The following is a 21,927-nucleotide window of genomic DNA, read 5'->3' as shown; positions in this document are numbered from 1 at the left end:
GCCTTGAGGCTTACAACAAAGGGAAATAATCCCCTCCCCTTGTTTCCTTGTTACTTCCTCCCAGGCTCCCCTCCCTGGACGACCCTAGGAGATTCCCTGCTTCCAGTCCTGGAAACACAAATACCGAGAGATCTAATCTCTCCCCCTCACCCAGAGGGTATGCAAAGTCAGGCTTAGTAAGTTTAACACAAAGAGATTTTCCCCCTGACTTCTTCCTCCCACCAATTCCCTGGTGAGCTGCAGACTCAATTCCCTGGAATCCCCACTAAAGAAAAACTCCAACAGGTCTTAAAAAGAAAGCTTTATATAAAAAGAGTGAAAAAGGACATAATATATAGTCTTTGTATCAAGGTGACAATGTACAGGGTCAATTGCTTAAAGGGAAAAAATGAGTAAACAGCCTTATCCAAAAAGAATACAATTCAAAACACTCCAGCAACTACACACATGTAAATACAAAAGAAAACAATATAAACCTATTGCCTTACTATCCTTGTACTTACAACTTGGAAACAGAAGATTAGAAAGGCAGGAGATAGAAAGATCACTCTCAGAGCCGAGAGGGTCAGACCCAAGACAAAGAACAACGAACTCACATCCAAAACTTCCCTCCACCCAGATTTGAAAAGTCTTGTTTCCTGATTGGTCCTCTGGTCAGGTGATTGGTTCCCTGTTAACCCTTTACAGGTAAAAGAACATTAACCCTTAGCTATCTGTTTATGACAGATCTATTCCCTGGGACAAAAGCTGGTTCGTCCCTGGAGGCAATTCCCCTCTCTGATCAGCTAACCCCAGCCCAGTAGGTTGAGATCAGAGGGGTGCTGCATCTGTACCGACAGCTGTTTTCCAACCAGCCTGGACGCACTAATTTGACTGTCCACCAGATGGAGACTGGGTCACATCCCCCTATAAGATGCTCCCCCTTTCGGGTCACCGGGAAAACTGCCCAGGACCTAGAAAGAGAGGTCAGGGACATGCTGGCTTTGGGGATGATCCAGCCGTCTTCCAGGCCTTGGACCTCGCCAGTGGTGCTGGTCCCCAAAAGGGATGGGTCGATCCAGTTCTGTGTGGACTATCGAAAGCTCAATGCCATCACCGTATCTGATGCCTACCCCATGCCCACGCCTGACGAGCTCCTAGACAGGCTGGGAGGCGCTCGGTACCTCACCACCATCGATTTTACAAAGGGCTACTGGCAAGTTCCGCTGGACGCAGATGCCAGGCAGAAATCGGCCTTTATCACCCCGCTGGGGCTGTATGAGTTTCTAACCCTGCCCTTTGGCCTCAAGGGAGCACCGGCCACCTTCCAGCGCCTGGCGGATCAGCTACTGAGGGGGATGGAGAGTTTTGCCATGGCGTATATTGACGACATCTGTGTCTTCAGCCAGACCTGGGAGAACCACGTGTCCTAGGTTAAACAAGTGCTGGACCGAGTCCGGGAGGCTGGGTTAACAGTAAAGGCTGAGAAGTGCAAGGTGAGGATGGCTGAAGTATCTTACCTGGGCCATCGGGTGGGGAGCGGCTGCCTGAAGCCGGAACCAGCCAAGGTGGAGGTGATCAGAGACTGGCCTGCTCCCCAAACCAAAAAGCAGGTCCAGGCCTTTATTGGGATGGCGGGGTACTGTCGAAGGTTCGTGCCCCACTTCAGTGCCATAGCCGGCCCCATCACTGAACTGTGCAAGAAGGGGAAGCCAGACAAGATGGTCTGAACTGAGCAGTGCCAGGAGGCTTTCCGGGCGCTGAAGGAGGCTCTGGTTAGTGGCCCAGTTCTGGCAAACCCAGACTTTGACAAGCCCTTTATGGTGTTCACCGATGCCTCAGACACGGGACTGGGGGCGGTGTTAATGCAGGAGGATGAAAAGGGGGAGAGACACCCCATCGTGTACCTGAGCAAGAAGTTGCTACCCCGAGAGCAGAACTACGCGGCCATTGAGAAGGAATGCCTGGCCATGGTGTGGGCCGTTAAGAAACTGGAGCCATATCTCTTTGGGTGACACTTCACCGTGTACACTGACCACTCTCCCCTGGCCTGGCTGCACCAGATGAAAGGAGCCAACGCCAAGCTCCTGAGGTGGAGCCTGCTCCTGCAGGACTACGACATGGACGTGGTCCACGTGAAGGGAAATGCCAACCTGATAGCGGACGTGTTGTCCCGGAGAGGGGGCCCTGAACTTCCCCAGGTCACTGGGCAGAGTGACCCCGCTCAGTTCAGTCTCAAGTGGGGGAGAGATGTGATGCAGTAGGGACTGTCTGTGTGGGGGATGGCAGAGCCGGGGATGTCTTTAGGTGAGGGGCAGGACCTAAGCCTGTAACCTGAGCCAGGTAAGGGGGGAGGGGGTCAGCACCTTTGCCCGGAAAGCCGGACAAAAGGAAGGGGCTGGCTGGAGGCAGTTAGTTCAGTTTCGGTTTTGGGCTGGGTGGTTGGAATTCAGGGAATCCCTAGCTGGGGACTAAGCTTCCTGAACCCCCAGAAGGACTTGATTGAGGCGTCCTGGTTGTGCCTCTAAGCTCTGCTGTAACCTGCATTCCTGTTGTCCAATAAGCCTTCTGTTTTACTGGCTGGCTGAGAGTCACTGTGAGTCCCAGGAAAAGAGGTGCAGGGCCGGACTCCCCCATACTCCGTGACAACTATCCATGATGACTCCAAGATCTCTTTTCTGAGTGGTAACAGCTCATTTAGACCCCACCATTTTGTATGTAGCATTGGGGTTGTTTTCAATGGGCATTACTTTGCATTTATCAACACTGACTTTTTTCTGCCGTTTTGTTGCCCAGTCACCCTGTTTTGCGAGGTCTCTTTGCAACTCTTTGCTGTCTGCTTTGGGCTTGCCTGCTTTGAGTAATGAATAATATTAGCTGGGCCAGGTTTGGCCGCTGTTGAGTGTCGATTTTGGGACTGGCTGTTCCACTGAAGATCCCTTTCCTCTTGGCAGCATGGCCTTTTGTGGCTCCAAAAGCAGGGGCAGGGTGTGGCTTCCATATAGAGGGGCGGGTCCTGGCCTGGCCAGGGCCATGCTTTGCAGTGGTGAATTTTTGGGTCAGAGCTGTGGGATGGGAACATATAATCGACTCCCACTGTGCTGCCCCTGGAGATGCCTCACCAAGGCCCACGCAGTTGCTGAACCTTGGATAAAGCTTTTAAAAGCCAGCAGCTGATGGGATTAAGGGACAGGCTCGTTAGCGAGCCGAGCCCTTCAAACCCCAGTTCTCGCCAGCCCCAGCTTCCTGTGATATTTGCGAGGCGGCAGCATGCAGAGATTTGGTTTGCAGCATGGAGCCGGATCAGATAGGAGCTTCATGAGTCAGAGCCTGGGTGGCTGGTAGGGTTTGCCATCCCTCTCTGTTTTAGGATCCAGCTGCAGCCATAGCCGGGGGTGCCAGGTGTCTGAGACGGGGTGGGACATGGGGAAAGAAGAGAGGAGAAGTGGGGTTTAGGGCTTGGTCCGACAAGGTGTCACGTGCTCACTTCTGGGGAGGGCAGGGGGAGTTGGGAGAGGGCTGCCCCTTCCGCGAGGCATTCGGCACCACAAAGGATCAGGCCCTTCCAGACAGCAGCGCTCTCCGTGGTGCTGAACGATGGACACCAAGGCCTGATCCAAAGCCCAGTGGGCAGAGGGAAGCCCATTGATCTCAGCAGGCTGTGAGTGGAGCTCTGACATAGCAGATCCAACTCTGTAATTAGCAAAAGGAATGGGGGGTGGGAGAAGCGCCCCAAGAGTTCCTTATTTGCCCTTGTGACACTGCCAGGCCAGGTGCCAACTTATGCCAAGGCCCCTAGGCCTCACTGAACGGTGACAGATGCACAGCTGGCAACCCATCTGGCTCACCTGTGCATTAGCATCATTAAAACAGCTGTTCCATTGATAAAAATGGGCTGAGTGTTTAAACCTTACGAACAGGGTGCTGCAGATCTCATCTGTCTGTACCCCAAGTTACAGAGCCATAGCATTGTAAACCTCTGTGACTGTGTAACTCACCAACGGGGAAGGAGCATTCAGTTCTGTAAAAATTCAAAGGGTCCATTGAAATCAAATGAGCCATTGTGTAACATCAAAGGCGAAAGACCTTGTCCATTGCCCTCCTCACTCACATGAAGAGGAGTTTGGACTCTGGGGGAAGCGAATAAAAATGCCCGACTAGACGAAACTTTATTGCTCTGCTGCTTGATCTCTGGGGGTTGAGGATTTCTATGCATAAGGAAGGAGTCCCCAGCTATTTAGCTTGCGACTTGGGTTAGCCCTAAAGGATATACCATGCATATTAGAGCAGATACTCTCAGCTTTTGGAACCCAAGACTGTAGCTCATTCGCAGGTGGATCTGTCCTGGTTTTAACCTTGTAAATAAAGCTCTTGTTGCTTTTTCCTGGTTAATGAACCTTTAGTCAGTTTGTTACAGGATTAGCTCCAAGCCTTGTCTTTGGGGAGAGATCTGTGGTACAACTGACCCGGGGGGAGTGACGGGTGCTTTGGGATTGGGAGTAACCGGAATACCGGTGTGATTTGTGGTGTGAGGGATCAACTGGCACAGATTGGTGGCGAGATTGGCCAGAGTGCCCCGGGGGACGCCACAGTGAGGCTCTTACAGTGCCAGAGGCGTTCACACTCGCTATTTGTACATTCTGTAATTAGATTTTGCCAACCGACCAGTTTTGGGGTTTTGCTCTGTTTCTTGCTAGTCTGCCCCAACGTTGGCATTCGCGGTCACAAGCTGCACCAGAAAGCCGGACCATTGCTGGACTCCGGCGAGTCACAGCCATTGTGCTGGCAGGAAGACAGGCTCAGGGCTGTGGATTGTAACCCTTTGCTGCAGGATGGGCATGTTGCAAAGCCGGAGCAATACAGCTGCAATTCTTGGGGTGGCTGTGCCTCTCTGCAGCCAGCGCACACGCATGCCCCTCCTTGCCAAGAAGCTGTCAGCATCAGAGAAGAGCTTCCAGGCAGAGCTATCAAAGGAGGGTGTTGATGGGATTCTAGGCTTCCATTCCACCCCTATGATCCTCTGTTTTACCTGACAGCAAACAGTAGGAAGTGAATAATGAGCGAGAGGAAGCAGGAGTTTGTCGGAAGCAAAATATCCTTCCCCAGGGCCAGCATGAGAAAGGGATTGGGCCGGTGCCGTACATCTCAGGCAAGTGGGGATGTGGGAAAGGGACCATCTGCCAAACGCAGTCACTGATGGAGCCAGAGGCCCAGGCTCCTTTGTTTCCCACATACTCCCTGTGACGGGTTGGATCACAGAAGCCCCCTTGGGAACTGCCAACTGATGTGCTGAGCCCACCTCTGAGCCCGTTTTGCCTGGCAGCTTGGGACTTCGGAACCCTGCCTGGTTGTGCCAGACACGCCAGTCTGCTCCAACACAGACCCAGGTCTGAACCACGTCTCCCACAAGCTACAGCTTAAGAAGTGTTCCTGTCTCCAGCACCCAGATACCCAGCTCCCAGTGGGGTCCAAACCCCAAATAAATCCCTTTTACCCTGTATAAAGCTTATCCAGGGTAAACTCATAAATTGTTGCCCTCTATAACACTGATAGAGAGATATGCACAGCTGTTCTCCCCCGCCCCCCAGGTACTAATACATACTCTGGGTTAATTAATAAGTAAAAAAGTGATTTTATTAAATATAAAAAATAGGATTTAAGTGGTTCCAAGTAATAACAGAACAAAGTGAATTACCAAGCAAAATAAAATAAAACATGCCAGTCTAAGCCCAATACAGTAAGAAAGTGATTCCAGATGAAATCTCACCCTCAGAGATGTTCCAATACATTTCTTTTACAGACTAGCCTCCTTCCAGTCTGGGTCCAGCGATCCTCACACCCCTGTGGTTACTGTCCTTTGTTTCAGGTTCTTTCAGGTATCCTTGGGGGTTGCAGAGGCTACCTCTTGAGCCAGCTGAAGACAAAATGGATGGGTCTCCCAGGACTTTATATAGTTCTTCTCTTGTGGGTGGACACCCCACCCCCCCCCGTGTAGAATCCCAGCTACAAGATGAATGACTCCGAACTTTAGAGGTGGCAGCCATTGCTCACATGCAACTTTGAACACACCCAGTTAGGCTATGGCTACACTTACACTTAAGTTTCGAGTGTGGTCGCAGCGCTGGGAGAGAGCTCTCCCAGCGCTGCGCGGACTCCACATCCTCTACGGGTGTAGCTTGCAGCGCTGGGAGCCGCGCTCCCAGCGCTGCAGCACTGTTTACACTGAGGCTTTACAGCGCTGTATCTTGCAGCGCTCGGGGGGGTGTTTTTTTCACACCCCTGAGCGCGAAAGTTGCAGCGCTGTAAAGCGCCAGTGCAGCCATGGCCTCAGACTTCTTACGTGGATTGGAGTCTTCCAAGATCCATTGTGCAGTAAGTGTTTCTTGATTGGACACTTAGCTTGCAAATTCCTTTCTTAAGAAGCTGCCCAAATGCCTTACTAAGGCTACTTAAAAATCAAACAAGTACACCACCAATATTCATAACTTCGAATCCAAAAATGACACATGCATACAAATGGATGAATACATGCAGAAGATCATAACCGTTGCAAAGATATGTTACATGGCATATCTAGCATAAAATATATTTCAGTTATGTCATATTTACACTCAGAGACATATTTTCATAAAGCATTATGGGGTGCAACGTCACACTCCCCATGGCTTCTCTTGCCTCATTTGTGGGGGAGACATGTATCCCTACAGTACCTAAAGGCTTGAACCAAGACCAGGGCCCCATTGTGTTAGGCATTGTGCAGGCACACGCAGTCAGTCCCTGCCTCAAAGAGCTAAATAGACAAGATAGACTAAGGGAAGGGGAAACTGAGGCACATAGAAATCCTGTGAACTTGGGCAAGTCACCCAGTAGGTCATTGCTGTCAGCAGGTCTCCTGACTCCCAGGCCAGTGCTCTATCCGCTGGACCACACTGCCTCTGTGTGTGTGTGTGTGTGTGTGTGTGTGTGTGTGTGTGTGTGTGTGTGTTCTGTATTCTACACCTGTCCAACTTGCAGGCCCTCTGATCTGCCTCTTACCTTTGGTCCAGCTGCCTGCTCCCCCTCCCATCTGCACTGGCGTCCTCGAGTCACCTGTGTCATTCACATTGAAATGGTGAGCAGCCAGGGCCCGAGGCTCACTGGTATGAAGCACTTTAAATATACTCCTGGCATGACGGAGCCCTTGTCCCTGTGGGGGCCACAGGCCGCTGCCATGAGACAAGCAGGGAACGTGTGAGCGAACTGAGTGCTGGGGACAGATGCTGGGCCACCTGGCCTGGAGGGCGGGTCTGCTGGGGGGTTTTGCTGATGGGCCTCAGCCCTGCTCTGGAAGGACTCCGCCACTAAGGGTTGTTCAGTGTCCCTGCCCTGGCCTGCTAAGCTCACCAGGATGGGAGCCAGTTAATAAGCAGTTCAGCCTTTCTTGTGGTCTCCGCTGTCCAGGGCTTTTCATGTGGATCTCGCTGCAGAACAGACGGGCGCGGGGCACAGAGGGGTGTGTGGCCTGCTAAGCTCACCAGGACGGGAGCCAGTTAATAAGCAGTTCAGCCTTTCTTGTGGTCTCCGCTGTCCAGGGCTTTTCATGTGGATCTCGCTGCAGAACAGACGGGCGCGGGGCACAGAGGGGTGTGTGGCCTGCTAAGCTCACCAGGACGGGAGCCAGTTAATAAGCAGCTCAGCCTTTCTTGTGGTCTCCGCTGTCCAGGGCTTTTCATGTGGATCTCGTGGCAGAGCAGACGGGCGTGGGGCACAGAGGGGTGTGTGTTTGTGCTTCAGGAATGACTGGACGTGTGCGCGAGGGTGGGGGGAACCCTGTCACTGAGTAAAGGACCCGGTCGTCGCACATCCCGAGGAGCTCTTCAGTGTCACAACCCCCTGCAAAGGGTCCGGTTTTAAACGTGCTGAGCGACGCCGGCCCGTGGCTCCCCAGAGCCACTCATTTATTGCCAAAGTTGGGGCCAAATTCAGCTCTCAGAGACCCCAAGGTAAATCCATCAATGTCAGTGGGGACCCGCTGGATTTACACCAGTGTAATTAAGAGCAAGTTGTGCCCCACGGGTTGCTTTATGGTACACATTTCGGACTGAGGGTATTTCCCGAAGAAAGACTGATACGCGGCTAGCAATCCACCCCTCGCTGGCGGGCCATACCCCGCTCCAGCCTGAGCCTGAGAAGGAGCTGGAATGTGCCAATGTACATTGCCAAAGAGCCACAGTAACACGTCAGCAGCCCCCCATCAGCTCCCTGCCCTGCTCCCAGTGTCTCCCACTCGCCAGCAGCACCGCCGATCAGCACATAACCCTCCATCCCCGTGCCTCCCGCCTGCCACAATTAGCTGTTGTGTGGTGTGCCGGAGGCTCGGGGGGGGAAGGAGGAGCAAGGACGCAGCAGACTCAGGTAAAGGGGTGGGGCCCCTGGGGAAAGGACTGGGGCTGGGGCCTGGGCCAGAGCCAGGTGTTGAGCAGTGAGCCGCATCCCCCAGCACATTGGAAAGTTGGCACCTGTAGCTCCAGCCCCGGAGTCAGTGCCTGTAAAAGGAGCCACATATTAACCTCTGAAAAGCCGCACGTGGCTCCATAGCTCCAGCCTGGCCACCCCTGCTATAGGCGTTTCCTGTACCAAGCGGAACTGTAACCAGAACTACCAGTAGAGGGCACTCTAACCCAATGGGCCTAGCCCTGCCCTCGGATACATGGTGTGTCTGCATAGACTGGGCTACGTCTTCCCGGGTTCCAGTGAGAGTCGTTCCAATGAAGCCAACCTAGAGCAGCTGAGGATGCAGGCTGCTCTAATTACTGCATGTTTAAAACCTGAGCAGGATTTAGGGACCTGCTGGGCCTATTTCAAAAAGTGGGCCTAGGCTGGGAGAGTTCTCCAGACCAGCCTTAATCCGTGGCTGCTTATGGGCGGCCCCAGGGCTGTCCCTGCAGGACCAAGGTTTTCATGAGGTTGCACAGCTCCTGGTTGTGTGGCTACCCCTGCCGCTCCCTTACGTGGGGCTTGGTGAATTTCCCCCGAGTTGTCCCCAGCCCGTTCCTCCGAGACGCAGATGCCTACGTGCGCATGAGTCAGCGCTCGGGTCAGTTTGACTAACCTTTAACGTGGCAGCCGGGACTCCGCGGCTTTGGAAACGGTCCCGATTGACTCTTTAAACTGTAAATATCGAAGTGATAAAATCTCTCTCCCTCCTCGGATCAGCCTGAGTCAGTGGAGCCCGGTCAGGGGGCACGTTGCTTTCATTCTCGGGCATTCTAGGGCATCTTTCATTCTAGGGCATCCTGATATTTTCTCAGGCTCAGCGCTCTTGAAGTTCATTAAAATCCAGCCCGGGCATTGGCAGCCAGGGGAACTCCTGACTGGTGACTCAGTGGATCCTCCCTGGTCTGAGATTCCCATCTGTGTCTCCTTTCACCTGCCTGCTGCTTCTGGCTTTGATAGACCCAGCTTTCTCTAGAGAGTGCCATCCCGCAAAGGGACCAGACTCCCTGCCAGCAGAGGAAAGGACGGTATAAAGCCAACAGGCACCGATTATTCCCATTAGGTTCCTCCCATGCAGCGAGAAGAGCAAGGGGGTAGGTGGGGGGCTGCAGCTGAAAGAATTTTGCAGATTAGACTCAGACCAGGCACGCACCCAGCCGGGGGGAAAAGTTTGCAAGGGGGAGAGGAGGTTGCACCTCTGGTGGCCAACCTACATGGGAGGCTTAGAGAGGGAATAGGTGAGGGAAAAGCAAAGTTAGGAATAGGGCAGGGGAATCCCCCTCCACAGCTGCTGCCCCCGGGGGAAAAGCCCCAAGACAGGAATGTGGCAGAGGCAGTGCATGAGGGGACAGGGCAGGATAATGCGGCCTGCAGGCAGCACCACAGTGTTCCAAGGGAAGTTAGGAAGCGCCTGTCTCTGGGGACGCCCCAAGCGGTGGCTTCTGTAACGTCCCTCGTTGGGGAGCTGAGTTGGGACTCAGCCATCATGGCTCCCTGTGGTTCTCGCTTGCTCCCTGGCTGGCACCGGCCGTGCTGCCCGGTGTCACCATTACGTGCTGGACTGGATACGTGGCAGTCCTGGACAGGAATGCTGCCTCCACTTCCCCATCTGTTGGGGACATCAGAACAGCTCACCAGCTTCCATGGGCATCAGCCAACTCCAGCTCAAGGCGGCTATCTCCAGGCGGAGGCTGACGGCATGTGGCAGGGGCAGGGGCCAGGGGAGGAGCTTGTGCCATGCCTGGTCAGGATTTCTGGCTCCCCCAATCCCAACGCAGTCTGTCAAGGCGGGATGACAGCCACTAAAAGCAAACTGTGGCTGGGCCGGAGGTCAGTTTTGAAAAGTCACGATTTACGTGGAAGCTGGTTCCGGCTCAGCAAGCTGCACGTTCTGTTTAAAATTCCACATTTGCTTGTGATCTCGAGGCTCCAGAAGGGAGCAGCAGGCGAAGGGCATTGTTAGTAATGAAAAGAAATTGACAGCGAGGCAAAGGAGTAAATAAATCAAGTCCGGGTCGATGTATGAAACTCAGCTCAGTAAGTTTGATGGCAAAATGGCCCGATATGCTGCTTCCTGTATGCTCTGCATCAGCACAGGCAGTAAATTATCAATGCATAGGAGATCAGAGTACATTACATAGGCACCCAGATGGAGATATACTTGTAGGCTAATCAGCTGCAGGGAGATATGGGTGTAACAAGATAAAATATTGTTTGTGCATTATTTGAGCAGGCCACTGCTGTCTACTGGATGAAATCAGAATGGCTCCACTGTGTGTCATAGGCCCTGTACTGCTGATTGCTAATGATGATTCTCCTAGAGTTCTTTCCCTGCAGTGGCCATTGAGTTCTAAGTGGATGTCATGTGCAGCGTAATGGCACCTAGTGAATTCCTAGCTAGCTGTGGGTTTGTTACTAGAAATATAGCAGAGCATGTGCTTGTACAACATGCTTACTTTAAATGGGCTCTCAAGGTAAAATTCATGGGGCTAACTGATCCCTGGGGTAGCTCCGTTGATTTTCGGCCAGTGAAAGGCTGATTGTTCTGTGGTTACATTTGCTTAAGCTCACTCTCATGCTTCAAGGCACACGTGAGTTAGTGCAGGGGTCAGGAAGGAATTTCTGTCCCTCACATGCTGCATTGTAGACCTTCTGAGACACATTTTAGAATCTTCTCTTCTTCCTTTGTAGCACAAGTTGTTGTGAGCCACATGTCTGAACTGCTTGGGCTCAGCAGGGTCTGTGCGTATCCGTGCATGTGGTTTTCAGAGCGAGTCGGTATCCCACCAGGCTGTATTGGTGTGGAGAGGAGATGCCATCCCGAGGCTGGCGGTGCAGCACTCAGGATTTGGATGCCTACAGGTGGTGCAAGGGCAGCGTTTGTGCCGACCAGGGGAGGCTTTGCGAGGCTCAGCTGTTCCAGTCCAGTGGGACGGATGTAGCCCAGGGCAAGGCTATCAGAGAGAGAGAGAGAGAGAGAGACGCAGTTTCAGAGTTGGGTAGTAAACTAATTGACTGGAACGAACTGACACAAGAGCTCTCACGGGGAAAGGGACATTTGTTCCAGAGCTTTGGACTCCATCCCAACCACTCACAGCAAAGAACGCACCTACACACCATCAATCAGAGCAGAGGACACAGATATCCCACCAATCAAAGCAGAGGACACCAAACTTCCCACCAATCAGAGCAGAGGGTGCCCACCACTCCACCAATCAGAACAGAGGACCTTAAAGAATTTCATCAGTCATGGAACAGGTCATACCCACATTCTAACTATTTACTCCCCGCCTCCTCCCATTGTCAAGCACTGAAAGTCATCCCTCCAATCACAGCACAGGAAAATCCAACAGTCCTCCAATCACAACACAGGGCACCCGGATGTTCTTAAACACCTTTTCTCCCCTCCAATGTATTGACATTCATCTCATCAGTCAGAGCCCAGGACATATACCAACTTTGCACCAATCACAGCAAAAGACATGCCCTACACCCCACCAATCAAAGGCCTCATTAGAGCAGTTCTGAAGCCACCCAATGTGAGATAGCAACACACACACACACCCCTAGCTGCTTTTGGGTTTGGTGTTGCAAAACCAAATCTGAGTGGACGTGTGTGTGCCCTCAGCTGGATGATCTCAGAACTGTGTGTCATGAGCCTTATACTGTCAGGAGAAATTAGTTAGTAGAGAGTGTCCTTTTAACTTGCAAGGCGTGTGCTTCTGGAGCAGGGCAATTCGATCTCTCTTCCGGCTGACCACCACCCTGCTCTGGATGGGCACGGTGTGGAGCGGAGCAACAACAGTTATGTTTCTGTCAATCCTTGGGGTCCCTGCCAAAGCAGTGAGTGAGGATGCCACATGATGGCCACTTCTGATAGCTGGTTTGGTAATGTGTCCGGTTGCTACTGATCTAGATCCGTGCTCTCTCCCTCCTGGGTTTTGTTCCCACTGGGGAAGCCTGAGCGGTGAGGAAGAGGAAGCAAGGAAGTCACACTCATGTATCCTTTTACTGAGGGGGCCAAACTTGCCGGAGCTGAATCTTCTCTCGTGTTGGTTCTGCACCACTGTGGTTAGAGTCGGGAGAGTTTTGCCTGGGTAGCGGCTGAGTAATGATTTGTGGAGGTGATGTAATATAAACAGTACAAGACATTGCTTCCCGAAATGTGTGGCACGCCCCTGAAGGAATTTTGGGTGAGAGACAGGCCTCGGTTGTTGTTCGGACTCTCAGCTTTCATTAAAATAAATGAGGACATTTCTCACTGTTACGGTTTCCGAGAAAGCCTTCTGATTGTGACCTGTGTGTAACTGATGCAGCACTGCCTGCCTGAGTTTGCAGAGAGCCTGAAACAGTAGCTCTTCGGCGTGTGCTCCCCTGTGCATTTCAGTGGATGCTAACGCAGATGGTAGTGGGGATGTTTGAAATGTCAGCTAACTATTGCACTTCAGAGCCCAAGGGTGGGCCCTCACTGGTGCATGATGAGGTTGTAGGGGGCTCAGCTTGTAAAAGTTCAGGGTAGGCAGGTGTGAGTGCTAACCACTGGTACGTAGCAAGGAATGACCAGGCCCTAGGAGTTAAGGCATGGACCTGCTGTATCTTTCCCTCAAAGATCATAGAATCTGAAGGTTGGAAGGGACCTCAGGAGGTCATCTAGTCCCACCCCCTGCTCAAAGCAGGACCAATCCCCAGACAGATTTTTACCCCAGTTCCCTAACTGGCCCCCTCAAGGATTAAACTCTCCATGCTGGGCTGAACAGGCCAATGCTCAAACCACTGAGTTATCCCTGCCACCCACCCAGACTGAAAAAGGTAGCCCCGAATCCTACTTCAGCAAAAATCAGCCGAGGAGCGATTGGCCCCAGGCGAGGACACTAGCTGGCAAAAAACTCAGGGTCAAAGTATCCCTTGAATAAACACTGTCTAGCGAGTAGGTGGCCTGGGGTGCGCTCAGCAGACTGTGCTGACCTTCGCTAGCCAGAGCGTGGCTGACAGGCTTAATCACTGGGAGTGAGCCCCAGCTCCAATCGGCAGGGCAAGGGGACTGGGCTTGCTGCTAGTTTGTATGATCCTTGAGCTGGGCGCAATTTAGTGCTTTAAAGAGAAGCTCTGCTCTGCTCTGCTCTGCGAAGGACCCCTCTAACTCCTCCGAAATGCTTTCCCTGCCTGTCAGAGTCACAGCTGCTGAGTTCAGTGAGTCAGCACAGCTGAGGGAGAGTGAGCTGGATTCTGTTCCTTCTCGCACCTCAGCTGAGTTGTTCACTGAACAACTCAGTGCACCAGCCTTTCTTGAGGTCACCACCTCTCTGCCAGGGTCAAGCTGCAGACTCCTCCGCCCCGGGACCGCTCTCTGCAATCCCCAGGGGGACCCTGCTACTGCAATGTCCTTCTCACTGGGCACACACTCCCAGAGGTTAATCACCCCTGAAGTCGTCCTTTTGTTTTACTGCTCCCCAGTCACTTACTACAGGAAGCGTCGTCCACAGGGTGCAGTATCTCCCGCCGCTGCCACCAGTTGTCACGGAGTGTGGGGGAGTCCAGCCCTGCACCCCTCTTTCTGGGACTCACAGTGACTCTCAGCCAGCCAGTAAAACAGAAGGTTTATTGGACAACAGGATTGCAGGTTACAGCAGAGCCTGGAGACCCAACCAGGGCCCCCCAATCGAGTCCTTCTCGGGGTTCAGGGCGCTTGGATCCAGCATAGGATCCCACGAATTCCCCTCACCCAGCCCAAAACCGAAACTGAACTGCCCCTCCTCCAGCCCGCCGATTCCTTTGTCCAGCTTCCCAGGCCGAGGTGCTAACCCCCTCCCCCCTACCTGGCTCAGTTTACAGGCTTAAAGATCCTGTCCCTCACCTAAAGACATCCCTGGCTCTCCCATCCCCCACACAGACAGCCCCTACTCCATCACACAGGGCAATATTCTGCCCTGGGTGCTCCATTGTGCCAAGCACTGGACATACCCATAGCGAGGGATGCTCATCGTGCCAGGCGCTGGATGTACACACAGCGAGGAATGCTCACCGTGCCAGGCGCTGGATATACACAGAGCAATGGACACTCACCGTGCCAGGGACTGGACATACACACAGTAAGGGACACTTACCATGCAGGCACTGGAAGTACGCAGAGCAATGGACATTCACCGTGCCAGGTGCTGGATGTACACACAGCGAGGGACGCTCACCGTGCCAGGCGCTGTACATACACACAGTGAGGGACGCTCACCATGCCAGCCACTGGACGTACGCACAGCGAAGGAGGTTCACCGTGCCAGCCACTGGATGTATGCACAGCGATGGATGCTCACCGTGCCAGGCACTGGACATATGCAGAGCAATGGTCACTCACTGTGCCAGGGGCTGGACATATGCTCAGTAAGGGACACTCACCGTGCCAGGCACTGGACATACACACAGCGATGGATGCTCACCGTGCCAGGGGCTGGACATATGCAGAGCAATGGTCACTCACTGTGCCAGGTGCTGGACGTACACAGAGCAATGGTTATTCACTGTGCCAGAGGCTGGACATATGCTCAGTAAGGGACGCTCACTGTGCCAGGTGCTGGACTTACGCACAGTAAGGGATGCTCACTGTGCCAGGTCCTGGACGTACGCACAGTGAGGGACACTCACTGGACAGGCACTGGACGTACACACAGCGAGGGATGCTCACCGTGCCAGGTGCTGGACATATGCAGGGCAATGGTCACTCACTATGCCAGGGGCTGGACATATGCTCAGTAAGGGATGTTCACTGTGCCGGGTGCTGGACGTACGTACAGTGAGGGATGCTCACCGTGCTAGGTGCTGGATGTACGCAGAGCAATGGACACTAACTGTACCAGGAGCTGGACATATGCTCAGTAAGGGGCGCTCTCCGTGCCAGGCGCTGGACATACGCACAGCAAGGGATGCTCACCGTGCAGGCGCTGGACGTACACACATTGCAAGGGACATTCACTGTGCCAGGTGCCGGACATGCGCACAGCAAGGGACACGCACCCTGCATAGTGTATAGTGAGATGCAGTGACTTTCCCATTGTCTGACAAGGCTGTGGCACAGCTGAGAGTTGAACCCAGGTTTTTGAGGCCTCATCCACTGCCTTGCCCACCAGATCAGACTTTCAGCTGTACAATGCTTGCTAGCAGCGTCCCTGCTCGTTCCATTCCCCCCTCCCCATCTCACCGTGGTCAGAGCTGCCTCTCCCTGGCTGTGATTTGAACCCGCTGGGGTGGCCAATCTGGCCTGGCTCATCTGGTGACATTTGGCGAAGGCAGCAGGTTCCGCATCAGTCACAGCTGGGGAAGAACAGCAGCAGCAGCCTGACGCACGGGGAGCAGGATGGATAGAGCCAGAGGGATGAGCTGCCACAGCATCCAGCTGTCCCTGCAGCCACAGCTTTGCACAGGGAATGTGGCCTCATCAATCTCCCCTCGGCCCCGCCTGCCTCCTTCCCCTTGCGACGGCACCCGCTGGAGTCTGCTTTCAAAGCTGGAAGCCCCTCTCCCACCTGGCTGGCTTCCGAAGGTTGTTAGCAAGGCACTGACCCGGAGGGGGAAGTAGCACTGCTCCCCGGCTCTAAAGCAATGGGATCCAGCAGAAAGCCCCGGAACCGGGCGAGGAAGGCCCAGCGGGCTGGTTCTCTGTCTGCTGCCCCTTGGGACGCCATGTGCTCCTGGCATTCCCACCCACTGCCAGCTCTGCTCCCAGCCGGGATCCCATAGACAGGAGAATGCAGCCAGCGCAACAAGATCCTGGGATCGCTTCCTTTCTGCCTCCCTCCACAGCTGCGTTCGTGGGCAGGGGAGCAGGAGCCGGCTACGACAGCGGGCAGCGAAAGGGCAGACTCAGGGTAATTACATCCTGCTTCGCCTTCCAAGCCCCCTGCAGTTTCGGTTCAGAATTCACGTAGCAAGTGTGGGAGCGGAGCAGATCTCTGAGCCACTGTGCCCGGTGTCCCCTCTCCAGGTGCCTCGGGGAAGGACGGACGGGCTAATGGATAAGGCACCAAATTGGGATTTGGGAGACCTCCACTCCACCCCATTTCGGGGAGGTCTTCACCAGGAGTAGTGGAAGTTGGTGCCTGATTGTCATGTGATGTATGCGCCTAGAACTTAAAGTCCCACTGTCCCGTTGAGGCAGCCTTCTTGGGGGCCTGTTCCCATCCCCTTTCAGGGTCCTGTATGCTCAGGGCTCCCAGATCTCCCTGCTGTGTGCCGCGGCTGACACAAAACCAGGCTCTGCACCCTCCCCCTCTGTTAACCCCCCACCCCATCAGTGTTGGGGGTGAGGGAGGAAGTGTGCCAGGGTGGGAGGTTGAGACAAGCTGGTCAAGACACATGGTGCTCCTCATCCCCTGGCACGGCTGCTCTTAGTTCCACCTGGGCTGTTTCGGGGCCCTGGCTAGCCCAGGATCTGGGGAGCCAGCCCAGCTCCTGGTGCCATGGCATGACTATGCTGGCTGGGACCCTGGCTCTGTGGAGTGCAGTCATGGAGACTGGACCCCCACAGCAGTGCCGAGGGGCCTTACCATCCCTGAGAATGGTGCCCACAGAGCCTGCAACATGCATTCTGCTCTGGCCCACCTGACAAGGACGCGTGGTGTTCTCTTAGGAGCACAGATGAAGAGGCCTGTGGTGGTGTTTTCATTTCTCTTTGCCAGGCTCAGTGACTATGCTAAGTACTATTCAACCTGTGCCGCGCCGAGGGGCCCCATGGCACAGCCGTCTCTCAGCGGTTTCCACGGCCGACAGCTTTTCTAAAGAAAACGTGTTCTCCTTGGGTACAGCACTTCAGGAGGGAAGCGGCCTCCAAAAGCATTTCCCCAGCCCTTCTGTGAGCAGATCTGGGTTATTATGCGGCCTGCCGCCACCCCGTTGCACCAGTCCCGCCATAGAGAGCGTTACAGATGGCTACAGTTTTGTGTTTGGGCCCAGGTCCGAGCTGCAGCGCTCCAGCAATGCCCCCCAAAACCAGCCGCCCCCACTATGACCTACTGCCTCTCTGGGGGCAAGGAGTTAGCTGGCTGGCTAAGCTGCCCTAGCTAATGCATCGGGGGAGGAGGTGTGGAACCAAGGCCCCGCTGGCCTCCTGGAGGGTATGGGGAGTAGGGGGTGCAGGGTGCATGGTGCCTGCATCAGGGGTCCATGGTGGGAGGGTGCTGGGGGGCATGCACGGGCGTGTTTGTAACAATCCCTGCATGTGTGTGCAGCCGACGGGAGAATTCCCAGTCATAGCACCCCGAGCACTTTTCAGAGGCAGGCCAGTATCGTTCTCCTCGTGTTACAAATGGGGAAACTGAGGCACGGCGCCAGAGCGAGCTGCCCATGGTCGCATGGAGAGCCCATGACTGGGACTTACACAGATGGCTGGGTCTGTTAGCCTCTGTGCTGTGTGGGGCCTGCCCCAGCTCTTACCTACACTAGGGCATAGCAGGAGTAACTCCATTGAGTCACGCAGATCTCCAGTCAGTACAGGTGGGGTCACGATCAGGCTCGCCAGCTCACAGTGGGAGGGGTGGGAGATCCATTGCTTTAAAATTGAACTGGACGTGGCGGAGGCCTGGGGGACTTTGGTACTGTTCGCTTTCAGCTCTGGTTGGTTCCCACCCGGCGGTCCCAGACTGTGGATCGGAACCTGTTCTCACTTACGCTGGAATAAATCAGGAGTAGCCCCATTGTCGGGGTGCAGCCACACTGGTGAGAGAGGAGGTTCTGGCCCCGGGGCAGCACAGCGGGTGCTGGGGAATGGCAGGAGACCACCCCCTAGAGTCGTAGAAATGTAGGGCTGGAAGTGGCCTCGAGGAGCTCTCCCGTTTGAGGTGGGCCTGGATCCATGTTTGGATCCAGGTCCGACACTGGTGGCTCAGGCCTGCTGCTGAGACAAGCCACACGGATGTGTCGTGCGAAGATGAGACCCGGCTAGCCCCACGCTGGTTGCTCTGACAGCCTGGTCCCCTAGTGCAGCTGAGGGAGGGGACTTTCCCCAGCTCCTAGGCACACCCGAGCAATTCAACCCTGCTCTAAGGCTGTTCTTTCTGTGCCTCAGAATGGAGGTGCTTTCTGAGAAGCAGGATTAGCTCAGGAGACCTGGGTTCAGCTCCCAGCTCTGACACCGATTCACTGTGCAGCCTCAGGTGCGTCGCCGCCCCGCTCCATGCCTCAGTTTCCCCATTGATGCAGTGCTGCGAGATCCTGGGATGAAAGGTACCGTGCGTATAAAATTGCCTCAGCTTGCTCCACTGGTCAGGTTAGGATTGGCCGTTATGTAGGCTATTTCCTAACCACCTAGTATACTGGCTCTTTGCATTCTGAGCTAAGCAGGCACCGTATTTGCTAACACATTCTGAGTAGGCCACGTTCATCCCTGGGACAACTCCACTGGTGCCACGGGAGCTACCCTAGGTGGGGGGATATTTCCAGTTAAATTAGAATCCAGTGTCTCTGGAAAGCGGCCCAGTTTGCATGGTAGATGCCAGGCTGTGGCTCGCCCCCGTCCGACCCCAGGAGGTCTTCGAGGTAGCTGTCAGGGTGCCTCATCTCCGCATCGCCGCCAGATGCTAACCAGAAAGGCAGGCGGCGCGGGCATCCTGGCCTCGGAGACCTTCGGAAGGTCAGGAGGGAAGGCATGGAGCTGTCATGCTGGCTGCAGCTGCCCTGCAAGCGTGGAGGATGGACGCCAAGGGGATGAATCAGGCAGTAAATTGTGACTGACAAATGCCCATCTTCCTGCCTTGGCCCTGGTTCTTCAGTTCTAACAGGACAATGACAAGGCTCCTGTCACCTAGGCGCTGAGCTGCTAGCAAGTATTTAAACATAATATAAATAATAATCAGCTCGCTGCTTTCTCAGCGTGTAGAAGAAATGTCTGGATTAGTTGGGCAGAGTTTTACATGTGTGTGTGTGAGAGAAGAACTCACTGAAGGTCTAAGAAATAATAATAATACCCAGCTCTTATCTAGCACTTTTGACCAGTAGATCTCAAAGCACTTTACAGAGGACGTCAGTGCCATTCTCCTCACTTTACAGATGGGGAAACTGAGGCACGGAGAGGCAAAATGACTTGCCCAAATGTCATCTGGCAGGTCAGTGGTAAAGTCGGGAATAGAACCCAGGTCTTCTGAGTCCCTAGAGCCAGTGCGCTACCTACTAGGCAACACTGCCTCCCTCAGGAGTTCTGGCTTTAGCTCTGAGCACAGGGCACCTGACTGGTTTTGTCTCTTGTGGCAATGAGTTGCCCCCTTGGGTCCACTGGAGAGTCTGTCTTCCCCCTAGAGCAGTGGTTCTTAACTTCTACTGCAGCCTGCACCCCTTTGGTTCTCAAAATGTGTTCTTGCACCCCTTAACCCTAGATAGCCTTTTTGTTTGTATATTACAGTAATCGTTAAAAAATGCGTAATGTTAATAAATACAGCCGTTTGATGAAACAAAGCAGTTGTACTTACGTGCCTGTGCTTAATTTGTGTTTTCGATGATTTACCTTCTAAAAAAATCTGTAAAAGCAGCAAAGAATCCTGTGGCACCTTATAGACCAACAGACGTTTTGGAGCATGAGCTTTTGTGGGTGAATACCCACTTCGTCAGATGCATGACATAAAAAAATCTGGCATGTCTCACACCCCCCAGAAAGGGCATCTCTCCCCCCCCCTCCCCAGGGGGTGCGTGCACCCCAGGTTAAGAGGTTCAATCTAAATTGAGGTCTGAGATCAGATGGGGAGAAGGAACCAGCGTTAGCCCTCATACTGTGCTTTATAATCCCCACCAGTATAACTAGAAAGAATGTAATTGTGGCACAATGTGTTACCTGGGTTCTAGATTCATAGATTTTAAGGAGAGAAGGGGCCATTGTGATAATCCAGTCTGTCCTGCCCAGCACAGGCCTGAGACCCTCACCTAGCAATTCCTGCTCACAGGCTGGCTGGCTCAGGGGTTTCTGCAGTGCCCATCACCATGGGATCGAAGCCATGCCGGCCGCAGGCAGCTGCACGTTAGACATCTGACCGTTGCATTGACACGTGGGTTTTCTCTTCTTTCCCAGGATGCCTTACTGAGTCTGGGCTCCGTGATCGACGTCGCCTGCCTCCGGGAGGTCATCAAAGATGCCATTACGTCCGTGCTCCCCAAAGTGGTACGTAGAGGCAGGTTCCAGCTGCAGGGGACAGGGGCCTGCGGCTCTGTTTGCCTTGGGCTTTCAAAGTGCAGCGAAGACCACCCGCTCCTGCTTCGGAAACAGGGGCAGCGACAGGGAGTCGTCCTTACCTGCGTGGTTTATGTACAATACAGGCTTCCTCATGCTGGGCACTGGAGCTTACTGAATGCGGCAAAGGCTCCTGGTGCCATGGCGTGGACATGCTGGCTGGGACCCTGGGGTGGCTGGGCTCTAATCTCCACCGTGCTACTGACTCCCCTTGAGGCCTTGGGCAAGTCACTTGATTGCTCTTTGCCTCAGTTTTCTTCTCTGTATAATCACATTACAGAACCTGACTAGACAAAGCCCCACCAAATATAGCACAGGCAGCAATCCTCTGTGTCCAGGGGGACGGATCAAATCACCAGTCAGGCCTCTCTGTTGTTTAACCTATGCCTGAGCCAGTGGATCAGGAATCACAGAGGAGAGGGGGGCTGACTGGATAGGAAATCCTGAGGCATCTATTCTCTGCCCACAACCCAGTGCAGGACGCTAACAATGTCTGAAGTTTTTCCAGTGATCTGAGTGAGGGGCCTGGGGCCTCAGGAGTTCACGTTCTGTACATGGAAAGCAAACATGATCCCTGGGGTAGGGGTGGGGGGGAGATGGGCCCACGCACAGAGACCCAGCCCCAAGCCTTGGCATTGCTTACGCTGGAACTTGAGGACTTCAACGGGTGCTTGGGCTGGCCCTGGTGTCCTGTCCCCCAAGGCAAGGATCAGTCCGTGTCTCTATCCATGACAAGGAATGGAGCCAGGCTTCAACCCCGGTGCCTTTCTGCAGGGGCCCGGAGGAGCTGCCTGAATCTGACGCTATCTCCTTCGCTGCTTGGGCGGTCCCTGCACACTCGGTGGTTAGCGAATCCCTGTGCTCCGGCCGTAGCTGTGTGTTGGGACAGCAGGGGTAGCATGTTCTAGAACAAAAAAACTCCAGGGACAACTCAATGGGCAGAAATACGGGCACTGGAGAGAGCCCCACTGCATCTCGGGGTGGCGGCTATCAGTTTCCGGGAGGCCTGGTTCCCTACTGCGTTGCTCCTCTTGCAAAAGGGGGTGCAGTCCCCTCAGGCCTGCTCCACACTACAGAATTAACACCCCAGTCTGTCTCTGGCCGACCTAAGCACCCTGTTACAGCACCGCAGTGAGATCCCCTCCCCCAGCAAGCTACTGAGGTGTCCCCCCATGATCCAGGCTGCATTGTGCACGGTGCTGTACATACACACAGCAGGGACAGCCCCTGCTTGAAGAATGTACAATATAGACAGGCACGTCTGCCCAAAAGCA

General features: G+C 54.0%; 1 protein-coding gene across 2 annotated transcripts in view; it reads left to right on the top strand.

Annotated features, from left to right (window-relative positions):
- PDE2A (phosphodiesterase 2A) overlaps positions 1 to 21,927 on the top strand; it is a 388,143-nt gene that overhangs the window by 244,447 nt on the left and 121,769 nt on the right. For both annotated transcript variants that reach the window (XM_050950923.1, XM_050951669.1), the window contains one exon: positions 20,495 to 20,584. In XM_050950923.1, coding sequence (XP_050806880.1) covers positions 20,495 to 20,584 — 90 coding nt within the window. The remainder of the gene's footprint in view (positions 1 to 20,494; positions 20,585 to 21,927) is intronic.

Source organism: Gopherus flavomarginatus, chromosome 1 (assembly GCF_025201925.1).
Source record: "Gopherus flavomarginatus isolate rGopFla2 chromosome 1, rGopFla2.mat.asm, whole genome shotgun sequence".
NCBI classification, from domain to species: domain Eukaryota; kingdom Metazoa; phylum Chordata; order Testudines; family Testudinidae; genus Gopherus; species Gopherus flavomarginatus.
Note: the sequence above shows the minus strand (reverse complement) of the source record. Positions and strands in the feature narration are given on the sequence as shown.